Below are 13611 nucleotides of genomic sequence, written 5' to 3'. Positions count from 1 at the left end.
AAAGTCCTTTAGATTCCTCCGCAGAGATTTCTTGCATAAACAGCCAGTCTCTTCAGGTCACACCATTACATCCCAAACGGATTAACACCTGACCTGGGCAATCCGAAACATTTCTGTTCTTCAGATTATTCAATTATTGGTTTTAATATCTCCAGCTTAAGATAATGGACTGCTACTTTAATATTCTTCTTCAAGCATGATATTACATCTGAGAATAGCCGTGTCCTATGTGATTCCTAAGGGATTAAATTTATTGTTCCAAAAGAATCATAGGCTGTTTGGTGCACAAGGCAGAAAACCAGCCAAAAATACCAATGTCAACGACTTTTTATCTTATCTGTTTTCCACGTGCCTCATGTTGGTTAAGTTCATTGGCATTAACCATCCTGATGGATACAAACACTTTTACAAACGTAGGATGTGCAGCAAGGTATTTTTGGTAGAACAAATTGTATTACCCCATTTTTAGTTGAATAGATTTCTGTTGATACTATTAGGTTTTTTTCACCTTCTTCAGCAAGGCACACTGAGCTTTTTCTGTAATTTAAGGAGCCATTCCTCAGAAGAGTAGCAACACTATTGAATTTCTCCTATTTGTAGACAGTTTCTTATTTAAAACTGAATATCATCAATCTCTGCAGCTCACACCCACTTAATCGAGAACCTCTACAACTCATACTGTACCTCCATTCTTATCACTGTAATTGGAGCACATTCAGCTTTTGGAGAAGTTATTAACCCAGAGTCTCATAATTTTTTAAAAGCTTTATTTAAACCTACACTGTAAATTATTTCTGTGAATGCTTAAATAATTATCAGTCAGTATTGATGAGGACAGATGCAGTTTGTAATTATTTTAAGTGTATTCATTTAAAAAATAACAACCAGAATCTTATGGGTAATTATTGTACGAGATCGTGGTACTGTCATTTTCTGGCAACTGTATTACAGTAGAGTTTCTGCTCATGGTTCTTCTGTCTTTGTGGCTTCCCTTCAGGTCCTCCAGTTACCCCCCATTTCCCATCTCCCCTAAATGCCATAAGGTGGACTGGCTTTGTTAAATTGCTCTGGAATATAAGAATGAATGAATGAATGAATAAATGAACTGCACTATTTTCAAAACAGAGATATATAATTTTTTAGATTAGAGTCTCTGAATTTAACCACATAAATAGAGCAGCCAGAAAGGGATATCAAAGATAAACCAAATGTTTTCAGCTGCACATTTTTAAAGGGTCAGCAGAACTAAATCCTATTTACAAGTATATATGATCATTACACCAAAGCAAAAACCATTTTAGGCAGCTGATGGTAGAATTCTCAGCAGGCTTCATTAGACTCTCACATCATGGCACTATATTCAGAGTGTAATATAGCAAGTCTTGTCACAGTGCTATATCTCTTCCAGTGACACAGTCACAGCAACATTCACACCATCTGTAGGCTGCATAATGATCAGAGTGCAGAAGAGACCTGCGTCAGTCCCATTGCGTTTGAGTCCTCTTTTCCAGATTGTGTGATGAAGGACAATTCCACGGCTAGTCATGCTGGCTTTGCTGTCCTTGGGGCACTCTCTGCAGCCTGGGGAGACTGCCTGGATGCAATTCTCCCAAGTCTGCTCGCTCCAACCCCTCTATCTCCCTTTCGCTTTGCTGGCAAACAGAAGTCCTTAAAGCACCTCTTAAAATTCTCATCTAGAAACGCGTAGAGAATTGGATTGAGGCTGCTGTTGGTGTACCCAAGAGCAACACACAGAAAATAGGCAGCCATTAGTGGTGTGGTCTCAGGAATGGCTACTACAGCTTTCAGGAGAATGAAGATATGAATAGGGGTCCAACAAATTATAAAAGCTGCCACAACCACTAGGACCAAACGGGTGATGCGGCGAAGGTTGCGGTCTTTCTCTCGAGAACCAGACAGTAAGCGGACACTACGCAGTCGAAGAAGCATGAGAGAGTAGCAGATGCTAATGATGAGGACGGGAGCGACAAAAGCAAAGACAAACACACAGATCTTCATTAGAGTGTCCCAGTACTCGTAAGGGTCAGGAAACTGCAGGGCACACTCTGTGGTGCCTGGAAGAAATGAGAGAGAAATTGTTAATGAATGAAGAAAGAGGATAATTGGTGCTGAAACAGTGCGAGAAGTATAAATCAAAAATAATCATTTGAGTTAAACCCGATTCTTGAAATCATAATTTGAAAGGCAAAGATTATGCCATGGTCAAATCAAATATTTATATATACTGGTCCAAAAAATAAACTATGCATACACAGGTGTTTCCTTTATATATGTGTGTGTGTATATATATATATATATATATATATACCCTTATTGATCATCCAGAGTTAGATTTGAGTAGGCTGTTAATAATAAAATAATAAGTATAGCAACCTGAAATGACCATAACTAACACTTTTGCTCACTATAATGTACAGTTCACATATTCATCAAACTGGAAATTGCATAAAAATCCTTCTGGACAAACAAATCATTTGGTGCCTTTTTATTGATGGTTAGAAGTTAAAGCTTCCTGAAAAGTGTGCCTAGAGGGACAAACCTAGGGCTGCTCATTATGAGCTCAGCATACTGGTATCAGACTGTTTACTGCTACACTCTATGTTCTGTATTCACAAAGGTATATCAATCTTCAATCCTGTTACAGCATAATGGCCAGGAGTGGACCGGGCAAAAATTACAGTCTTTCAAACCACACAAATAACAGTCACACGCTTTCAAGCCAAATAAATAATGATCTTGTCTTGTATCTTAAGTTCCCTGGGATAGGCTAAGTGTTATAGATAATAAATAAACGAATATATAGACATTAAATAGCAGGTGGAAGTGGTTGTTACTTTTGGCGGAAACTCCAATTGGATTTCATATCACATTTTTAGACAAAGGCTACATTTTAGCAAAGTACCTAGTACAGAATGAGAGGAGGGCTACAGTTGTGTCATTATTTGCTTTTAAATAACAAACGTCTAGCCTGAATGTAATAATAAAACTAATTACTGTTAAACTGTGCAGGCATTTATTGATATAGTTTATATTAAGTACATTTCATGGGGAAAAGAAACTAGTATGCATGACACAACAACATTAAATAAAAGTGGATTTTAGTTTTTAAGTTTTTAGTGCATCTGTGTTATAAATAGGCTTTTTCCTATTAATTAGGGTAGTTACAGTATCTTATCATTTTGTTACTAGCTATAAATAGATTTGATATTTAAATATCCAATTTGCAGCAATGAGCTTGGAGTAGACCTCTGTTGGAATGTGACTAAAGGTCAGGACAAACCATTGGGAAACTGTAGTTATGAAAAATGAGTCCAATGTGAAAGTGCTGAAACATACAGTTCCTTGAATGACCACTAGCATCATGGCTTTTTTCTCTTTTCAGCGTTTTCTTTTTCTCTACAACCAGAGTTTTCTTGTCTATAACCAAGGCTACTCACTGACCTGAAAACTCAGAAGAGTTGCGCTCAAGGGGGTGATGTAACAGTTACGTTGCAAGAAAAGGTAAGGGTTATGACTTATTAACTAACAATGTTTGACAACTTCACTGACCCAACAGCATATTACATCATGTGCTATGGCAGGCAACACACATATACACACACATAAACACACACACATACTGTACAAACACAAGATATGAGTGGCCAGGCCACTGGGAAATCTCCAGTGCTCCTGATGGCCAGTCCAGACCTGTTAGTGGCATCCCGAATAATCAAGTATGGCCCAGGAAAAAGAACTATATCTAACTTCACTGGTGTTTTCATTGGTTAAGTTACTCAAAAGCTCATTCCTACTCTACTGTGAATCTGGCATGGCTCACCGTTATTGGTCTGTGTTCCCCCCAGCACCATAGCCGGCACTCCAGCTGCTGAGGACAATACCCATATGCCCACGTTGATGGTCTTAGCCATGAGTGGTGTACGGAAGTCTAGTGCCTTGACAGGATGGCACACAGCCACATAACGATCCACACTCATCATGGTTAGTGTGAAAATGCTGGTGAACATGTTGTAGTAGTCAATGGAGATGAACACTTTGCATACGACTTCACCAAATGGCCAGGAGTTCAACAAGTAGTCTGCACTCTGAAATGGCATTGTGGTGGTAACTAAAGCATCAGCCAAAGCCAGGTTAAAGATGTAAATGTTGGTTGCTGTCTTCATTTTGGTGTATCTGGAGGAATATATCAAAAAAATAAAGCAAAAATAAAATCAGAATACTGTTAGATTTTCAGTGCTACATGAACGCAATATTCAAAGCAATCTTTCATATGATTCTGAGTGGCAACCAAAAGCATGCCTAGTGACTAAACAAAAAGTTATAACCTCTAAACATACGAAAAATATCGGACGAAAGTTTTCCCTTTAGTTTATACATTTCTAAATTACTCTTTCGACATTCTCGTTTCTTTGGCGTTTTTTTTTACACGAACTGCCACTTTACCACCTTCTATAAAGAAACAGAGAGAGCAAAGCAATTCATTTAAAGTCTCCAAATATATCACGGCAATTAGGAGACAGAAGGAGGGTTTGAGTGAGAGAAACAAGGCCCCTGATTAGATCTTCAAGTAAAAGCCTCAGTGAAAGATGCATCTGTTTGTGGCTTCTTTTCTCTTCCCACTCATTCATTTTCTCTCATCACCGACAAAAATGCCAAAGACAGAGGAAGGGCTTTTAGAATCTTTAGAAAGCATCACAAATGTACTGCACAGGGTGGACTGGATTATTTATTAGAAGTCAAAACAGACTCCTTTACTTTCACAATTACTTATTTAAAAGGTAGGTCTTTAATTTATAAGATAGCTTCCAGGTAGACCCTGGAACACGATTCAGCGGGAATGAAATGCACATGTACAAGATAAGGCGTATCTCCAAGATTAGTGGTGTTTCTCATTCGGCTTATCAAACCCAAGGCTGATTATTATATTGCTATTATTCTGTTATGCTAAGTACCAAAATGCATCAATCCACCTCTGTTACTGATGTTATTAATAATTGTCACTATGATAATTGTATTTGTTCTTATGATCATTGTGTGATAACTGTTTATCAAAGGAATGATATTTATTGTTGATTAGGATGTTTATTTAAAAGTTGCATGAATGTTTTCCGCTATGTGCTATGCCTTGAAATAAAACAACTAATGTTGGTGGTTTTGTATAAGACCATAATTACACTTTATTAAAATGCCTCCCTACAACTATCTTGGAACCTCTAAAGTCCAACGAGGAACTGTGGAAGCCAATGGTGACCACTTTATTTATTCCCATTTTTTTTTATGGCCGTGGTAGTACCTCCAGTCAACACTCACACATGTATTCACACACTACGGGCAATTCGTGAATGCCAATTGGCCTAATCTGCATGTCTTTCAACTGTGGGAGGAAACAGGAGAACGTGGAGGAAATCCACCAAGCATGGGGAGAACATGCAAACTTCATGCACTTAGACCAGACATGGAAATCAAACTCGGGACCTGGAGGTGCAGAGGGACAGTGCTAACCACTGAACCACCGATTAAAATGCCTAGAAATATCTTAAACTCAAATCGGACTGTTTATAGAACATTATGTAAAATTTGTTATGTTTGTTGCAATGCTTAACCTGAACTTAACCCCAGTTTTCATGATTGAATGCAAAATTTATGCAAAAACCTTTGCTGTAATCAACAAAAATTATACTGGATATTAGTCTAGTGTACACACAGAGATAGGCCGTACCAATGTAGTGTTTCTCTTATAAATAAATAAACCAAATATTATTATTAATTCATAGAATAATGATATGCCACTTGTGTGAGTGCCATTGTATGTTATGTTCAAGTGGCACTGGCAATTTATTTTCAAGGCTTTGTTGTAGTGATAAAGCATGAAGTAAGAAATAAGCTTTAATCATGAATAGCTATGAAAACAAACATAGATATTCACTCACATCCAGCATCTAGAACTGAATTGTTATATTTTCCTGCAGATTTAACATTGAACATTTTAACCTTGTCCTTCATGTGTTTTGGTGCGACAGTATTGAAGGCAATATTTACAGCTTTTACTGTAGATGAACCCATTGCAACCATCTCACACACACACACACACACACACATGCACACATGCACACACACACATATGGAAGCTCTGATAAGCTTAATACGTTGATACTTATATTGGATTTCCAAAGGAGACTTATAACTGAACTGAACAGGTGTGGACCCAACAGTGCCAGTTTAGCAGAACCAGGATTTGAATTTGAAACCATTCAATTAGTCACTCAGAGCAATAAATGCTGAGGCATCACTGTGTAATAAGTTTTTTGCCAGATGCTTTTATCAAACACAACTTAGGAATGAGATAGTATACAGTTCAAGCATACTGTATAAGTGCTTTACTAATGGCCTCACCTGTGACTCACACTAAGGTTTAGGAGTAATAAAAGGTAAAACCTTCTGCTCTTCAGCACAGAATTCCCCAAGGAGGTGTGAGATTAAGCAGCGTCTCAAAATGTCCAGTGATAATAAATAGGTAAAAAATAATACTCTCCATCCTACAGAGACAGGTCAGTAAAGAGCTAGGAGATGGCTTGTAACTTTATATTCTTGGTGCCGTTGAAGCGTTTAAGGATCACCTGTAAGTAACATTAGGGTAACTCGGGGGAAATCTGGAAAATTCTCTCTCTCTCTCCCCTTCTTTCTCCGGGCGTTAGTGTTGATATATCTCAGCTATAAGTCATAAATTGAACTCTAGCTTCACACTTCTACAGCATCGCTATTAAAAACTCCTATATCAGCATTCTGTGTAATACACAAGAGAACCACAGCTGGTTTAAATCACACACACACACACACACACACACACACACACACACACACACACACACACACACACACACACAAATTTGTTTTCCTATCCTTGTAAGGACTTACATAAATATTACATAAATATTAATAAAAGCTGCATTTTGTCATCAGAAATTTGAAATAAAATGCAATCAAAATATTTCTATAAAAACACAAATTTCAAACCTTGCGGGAACATTTAGATAGCTACATTTACATGCGCTCTCTCTCTCTCTCTCTCTCATACTCACACTCACACATACACCCCTGCGCACACACAGACACACACACACACATGCACACATGCACACACACCATTACAAATTACTCCTTCTCTGTATACCACTCATTAAAACTAATTAAAGTTAGGCCCAGTCAATTGTAGCCTATGGCACAAACTCTGCTCCATTAATATGAACAAATCAATTCCAAGCCATATGCAGTAAAATTTCAATGCATCCAGGTCTCCATATCTGTACACATGCAGTCATAAATTCAAGGGACATTCAAGTCAAATTGGGACTTGAATTCATTTTCTCGTTGATGAATGTCCAGATAGACATTAACAGAAGACTTTAAGACACAGTATGGTGATGAGATTCTTATTTGCTGTAAAACATTTGATTGGTGCTAATGCATTAAATAAGGCTGCATATTGGTAAATGATCATGCCATGACTGTTTCTGTGAACATTCAGTGAGTGGAAGGTCTGATCCTTGAATCCTGTTTTCAATTTGTGGAAGAGATGTATCTGTCTGTAGAAACGGTGCACGCAATCATTCACAAATACAAATTGAATTGAATTTTACATTACAGGAACTCAGCTGGGAGTTATTGCCCCATCCCCAGTATAGTCCTGACCTCGCTTCAAGCCACTTTTACATGTTTGGGCCAATAAAGGAGTTCCTGAGAGGCCAGCGGTTCAGCCATGATGCAGGCAGTCATACCAGTGTTCCATAATTCTGCACAATCAGAAGGCCCAGATTGACTTGAACAACCCTTATAAAACTTGGACATTAGACCATTGTGTAAATACCAGAAGAGATCTTACACCCAAACATTTTTACAGCAGTGCATGCATACAAAGATGTATTGTTGTACCTTTGGCACAGACGTACAGGGCGCACGACCTGTCTTACTGTCACATGTCTATAAAAAAGACCATGTCTTGTAGGCAAATCCAAGGCCTCTCAGCTTCCTGTTAGTGATAATGATAAACTACAGCTGGTAGTTTCTTTGGACCAACATAAAAAGGGCACTCTTTCAATTAAGCAACACATAGAATAACGGGAAAGTCCAAGGACCTGAGTGCAGATCTGAAAATGAAGATGGCAGAATTACACAATTCAGGAATGTCTCCTAGAGTGCTTTCTAAAGACCAGCAGATCCTAATATGAGTTACAACAATTTTACATAAGTACAAGATATTGTGGAGGTGTAGCCACTTTGCCAAGGTTTGGGCAAAGAGCCAAACTCTCACCCTCTATTAAAAGGAAATTAGTCTTGATGGTAAGGAACCACCCAGGACACCACCAAAGCACAAGCATGCCATAAAGTGAAAGATGCTGGAATACCAGAGTCTTTCTTGAAAGTCAAGCAAATTTTCTATTGCCCTGAAAGAAGAAAGAAAGAAGCTCTAAAATCAAAACCTTCCGGCTTGTTTTCAGCAGACCACACAAATAAAGAAAAAGCCTTATGGAACAGTTTTAACCATAGATATGTTTGGAGCAATAAGATAAGGCTTTCACCCCCTGCTAAGCATGGTGGTGGTAGCATCATGTTTTGGAGGAGTTTTTTTTTTTCAGTGAAAATGGTGCGTTCCAAAACATGATGCTACCACCACCATGCTAAACAGTTAACACAGTAGTAGCATCATGTTTGGAGCTGTTTTGTTGGCAATCAAAGTGGAGATGGAATTCACTGAGCGGCACTGATTCATCAAGTCGATCGTACAAAATTCTGTGTTCCCGCAAGACGCTAAACACACCTCATAAATGTTAGTGGAACGGCTTTAAGCTTTTAGAGCCTGAAACTTATTGGAAATTTGTAGACCGTGCTTAATTATACATCGAGTCTGTGCCAGGAAACCACCAAAGTGAACTGAACTCTAGCAATTCTGCAAAGAGGAGCGGTCAAACATTCTGCCAGAAGCTTGTTGTTTGCTACTAAAAGGGATTTAACCCGCGAACACACATTGTTTCATTTATAAACTGATCAGGTGTGCATATTTTTTGAGCTTGTCTTGATTTTCGTCGATGATTGTATGTCTACTTCTGTATATTTCTGACTTTTGATGATATCCCTACCTGATAATGACATACATAACCAGGCAGTTCCCCGCCAGCCCCACTATGAAGACCACGGAGTAGACGGCGGTGATGACGGGGATGAGAGGTGACATGTACTCCGGCGGCACATTGCGCGGATCCGCCTCGCCGCTCACGGACGCGTTCAGCTCACACTCAGACACACACTTCTCCTCCCTCAACGTGTCCACCAGGTCCGAGTCCATGTCCCCGCGCTGTCAGGGAGAAAATACCAACTTATCAAGGTGCAATCTCGCATCATGCGGTGTCGGATAAAAATAAAGTTTCATAAAAACGAAAGCGTCAAAACTGAAACACCTCACACAAGTCGTTTAAACGCGACCGCTCTAGTACGATTTTATCAAAACGTCTTCAAAAAAAAAAAAAAAAAACCAGTAACAATCAATAGTTCTCTATTTCCAACATGCAGTACACATCAATTACAGTATGTGTCCAGCTTGGAAGGGTTGGACTTACCTGGATGCTGTAAGGTACAGGAAAACCAGTGCAGAAAGAAGCACGGCTGCTGTTCCTCGGGTTTTTTTTTTTTGTTTGTTTGTTTGTTTTTTAAAAAGCGCAGCAGGTAAACTTTGTCCGTACGCGTGGAGCGCGGAGAGTCCAGTGCGCACCGACTCCTCCACCCGTCTCCTCTTCTATTTCTCTCTCCTCATCCACTCTGTCCCCCCATACATGACATCACACATCCCGAGTGATCGCAGGCATGATCTGTGTCTCCAGGCATGGTTTCCTATGGGGGGACGTTTCTTTAAATCACATGTTTAACAACCAGATAAAGTGCACCTCAAAAACCTTTTTTTTTAAGAAAAAAACAAAAACCTTTTTTTCTCACAGTAAATTTTTTTTTACAAGATTTGTTTTTAATATTCTGAGAATAAAATAGTATGAAAACTAGAATCTAACTGTTTTAAGTACCTATAGTTCAATGCTCTCTATAATGTGTACCTTCCGCCCCCAGGGGTGTCTTGATTTATAGTAGCAGCTTCTTATTAACCAGTCAGTGGGTGAGTGAAAAAGTAAGTAAGATGGTTAATCTGTCTGGTTTTCACTGTGTGCCATGCCACACAATTCACTTACTCACTCATCCTCTATACCGCTCTATCCTGTTTTCAAGGTGCACGGGCTTGGAGCCTATCCCAGGAGACTTAGGGCAATTGGCAGGGGAACACCCTGGACAGGATGCCAATCCATTACAGGGCACACACATACACTACGGACAAATTTGAAAATGCAAATTAGCCTAATCTGCATGTCTTTGGACTGTGGGAGGAAGAAACTCACCAAGCACAGGGAGAACATGTGAACTCCATGCACACAGTGACATGAATCGAGCCTGGCAGGGAATCAAACCCGGACCCTGGAGGTGCAAGACGACAGTGCTAACCATGCCGGCTGCCGCACAATTAAGTTTTTTCAACCATCCTTTGGTCCAACCCTGCAACTCTGGTCCTGGGGTACTGCCCTGTCCTGTGTGTTTTAGTGTTTTCCCTGTTCCTAACACACCTCATCATCGTCTATACCACTTTATTCTGTATACAGGGTCATAAGGGGCCTGGAGCCTATCCAAGGAGACTTAGGGCACGAGGTGGGGTACAACCTGGACGAGGTTGAATACTTACCCATTCCCACACACTATGGCAAATTTGGGAACACCAATTAGCCTAATCTGCATTTCTTTGGACTGTGGGAGGAAACAAGACTACCTGGAGAAAACCCACCACGGACAGCGAGAACATGCAAACTCCATGCATACAGACCCCGAGGCAGGAATCAAACCTGGAAACTGGAGGTACAAGGCCATTAACATGCTGCCCCAAACACACCTGATCAGACTAATATTTATTATCACCTATTCTTTAGTTAAGGGAGGAATGATAATTTGTGCATTATTAATGTAATGTAATGGAGCGGTTTAATACCGGGAAGTATATCTCCTTCAAACTATTTCAAATTAAAAATTATATCTGTCACATACACAACCATACACAGTATGATATGCAGTGAAATGCTTACACAAGTGTTTCTGACCTTGAAAAGGATAAAAGAAATGAGGAGACGAAATGCTAATAGGAAATAATAAAATGGAAAAAAAAAACTACAATTTTGTTGCAATAAAATAAGATAAAAGTAGAAAGTAGAAATATGTAATACAGTATGTAGATTGTTGTATGCAGTTGTCTATTGGGTAAATATGTCTCTTCATTTTCATTGAAAATTTAACTTGTGTTCAAACCACTCGGAAACCTGCTCACTTCTTTATTCCACATTCATTTCTGAGGTACATTTTTTAGACCAAATCAAGTTTAATTAAAAATGAATGGCGAGGTTATAGCAAGTGTACATAACTGTCATGGCCAACACTTAAGTGCTCAGGCCTACTCTTTTGTCAGCCAAACACGAAAATTCATATCCATAATTTTGCATTTGACATGTGGGCTGTCAATGTAGCATCACTTAATCAGGGTTTAATACATGTTTTGAACTTGTGTAACTTAGGTTGAATTTCTATTTATTAATTTATTTTAAATTATTTTATGTTTTAAATCTGCAAACCTTTCTTGGTGACCGGGTGGCAGAGCAGGTGGTGCTCCGTTGATTAGGGCTCAAAGTCTAATGCTTTGCATATTCTTCTAATTTTTGTGGGTTTTTTACCTAGTATTCTGGTTCTGTGGGTAAATTTGGCATTGGATCCAAAAGTTGAGGTCTAAAACCCACTCTCCGTCGATACCATATTGTGGCTACGACTGCACTCTGACGAGAGTTTAATTTCCAGAGTATGAATAGAACTACAGTATGTTATAGTAAACATATGTGCATGTGTATAATGACATTAAAGACTATTCATAAAGGATGTTCTACTGTGCATTTTACACTGGGCAGTGCTTTTCAGGAGTCTTGATTGACAGACAACTAGTGTTTGTGATTAAAACCCAGACATCCCTGATTATTTTAATGACTATAACTCAAGGGAGCTCTTTAGATGATATTTGATGTGCTTATTACATGGTCTTAATACATGATGGTTCCTTCTGGGTGAAATTGGATTAGCTCTATTTAAATCAGTGGCAATTTTCCGTACAGACTCCATGGAATGAATAATAAACAGACTGATTTCATTGCATTAGCCCAAATGCTCAACTGTGTTGCAGGGCTTAAAAATGTAGGCTTGTATTAAAACCTAAAATTGTATTCCATTTTATGTGTGCGCAATTAGTTAATGATAAGTGGACCAAAATCTTATATCCATCAGTAGCACAAAAATGAATCTATTAGTAAGAGAGAGAGAGAGAGAGAGAGAGAGAGCGCTGAATTGAATATTTTCTTTTTTTTTTCAAGTTTCAAGTTTTTATTAATTCATGTCATGTTCTCTCCCCTACAAAACATGCCAAACAGAGCACTAAATGTATGTTTTGTTGCCTGTCCTGTTGTGCAGTTTTTATTTTAAAAAGACAATGTGGGCTAAGACCATCTACTTTTACTTTATAAAGTAAATAAAATCATGACTTTCTATACAGTAAGTGATTTAGTAAGTGAGCCGCAAAATATTAGCTCTTACTGGCTGGCACTGAATCCACAGTCTGCCTGGAGATAAACAGCTCAAGCATGACTTCTCCATACCATTCTCAGTATGGTGGTGGTGTTGCTGTTCTTGGTTTCTTGGTTTCACAGTGTTCAAAGTGATGCAGATTTGTTAGTACATTTATTAGTCTGATAGAATCCAACATGTAGGATTATATAGATGTCATTTTATCTTATCATTTCATAAAAGATGGGGAATTAGTGCTGACTATTTGTTTCAGTTGAATTTGGTGTGTTCTCACATGGAGGTGGCATAGTGCTGTAGTGCTTAGCACAATGAGTTTAGAATTTGAGTCCTGCCTTTATGCATGCATGCATGGAGTTTTCATATTCTCTCCGTACTTGGTGTGTTTCCTCCTGGTACTCAGGTTTCCTCCGACATTCCAAAGACATGCAGCATATGCAAACTGATGTTTCCATATTGCCCACAATGTGCGTGCGCCCTGTGATGGATTGGCACCCAGTCAAGGGGGGAACCCAGTCTAGTGCCAGTTTTCCCCTGGAATAGGCTCCAAGTACAGATTAAGCAGTAAGAGAAAATAAACAAATAACAAAGTTTACCTGTAGCTTGCATTTGGGATATTTATTCTCAGAATTATCATGTAACACACATGAGACAGTTGCATTTACAATAAATCTCAGTGTTTAAGGTCTAAATGAATAATCATACCACAGGCAATCAGGGAGATCATACGCAAGTCTATATTTACTGTGAGAAAAACAAGCAGCTCAATTTGACCACATTATGTAAAGTAAGCAATTCTCATTTGGATGCCTTTTTGATTAGCAAACTTGTAAGTTTGAGCCATTTAACCTCCTCTTTCAAATTGTTGAGATGTTCCTTTATGGTACCAATATA

The 13611-nt window shown here is 38.8% G+C and overlaps 1 protein-coding gene across 1 annotated transcript; it reads right to left on the bottom strand.

Moving 5' to 3' along the window:
* Positions 1-730: 730 nt before the first annotated feature.
* LOC128524867 (delta-type opioid receptor-like) lies at positions 731-9693 on the bottom strand. Its single transcript, XM_053497470.1, has 4 exons — positions 9633-9693; positions 9156-9370; positions 3842-4194; positions 731-2075 (listed from the first exon to the last, which is right to left on the bottom strand). Exons 2-4 carry the CDS (start codon positions 9359-9361, stop codon positions 1543-1545), a joined length of 1092 nt encoding a protein of 363 aa, XP_053353445.1. The 5' UTR covers positions 9362-9370; positions 9633-9693; the 3' UTR covers positions 731-1542.
* Positions 9694-13611: the final 3918 nt, after the last annotated feature.

This window comes from Clarias gariepinus, chromosome 1 (genome assembly GCF_024256425.1).
Source record: "Clarias gariepinus isolate MV-2021 ecotype Netherlands chromosome 1, CGAR_prim_01v2, whole genome shotgun sequence".
NCBI classification, from domain to species: domain Eukaryota; kingdom Metazoa; phylum Chordata; class Actinopteri; order Siluriformes; family Clariidae; genus Clarias; species Clarias gariepinus.
The sequence above is the reverse complement of the archived record's forward strand: the minus strand, read 5'-3'. Positions and strand labels throughout refer to the sequence as shown.

What these genes read in the sequence shown, in the direction of transcription:
- LOC128524867 (XM_053497470.1), bottom strand. Translation starts at nt 9,361, where the DNA reads ATGGACTCGGACCTGGTGGACACGTTGAGGGAGGAGAAGTGTGTGTCT. An exon ending in GTTATGTATGTCATTATCAG is followed by an intron (nt 4,195 to 9,155) that starts GTAGGGATATCA and finishes ATATTCCTCCAG; the next exon opens with ATACACCAAAATGAAGACAG. An exon ending in GGGAACACAGACCAATAACG is followed by an intron (nt 2,076 to 3,841) that starts GTGAGCCATGCC and finishes CATTTCTTCCAG; the next exon opens with GCACCACAGAGTGTGCCCTG.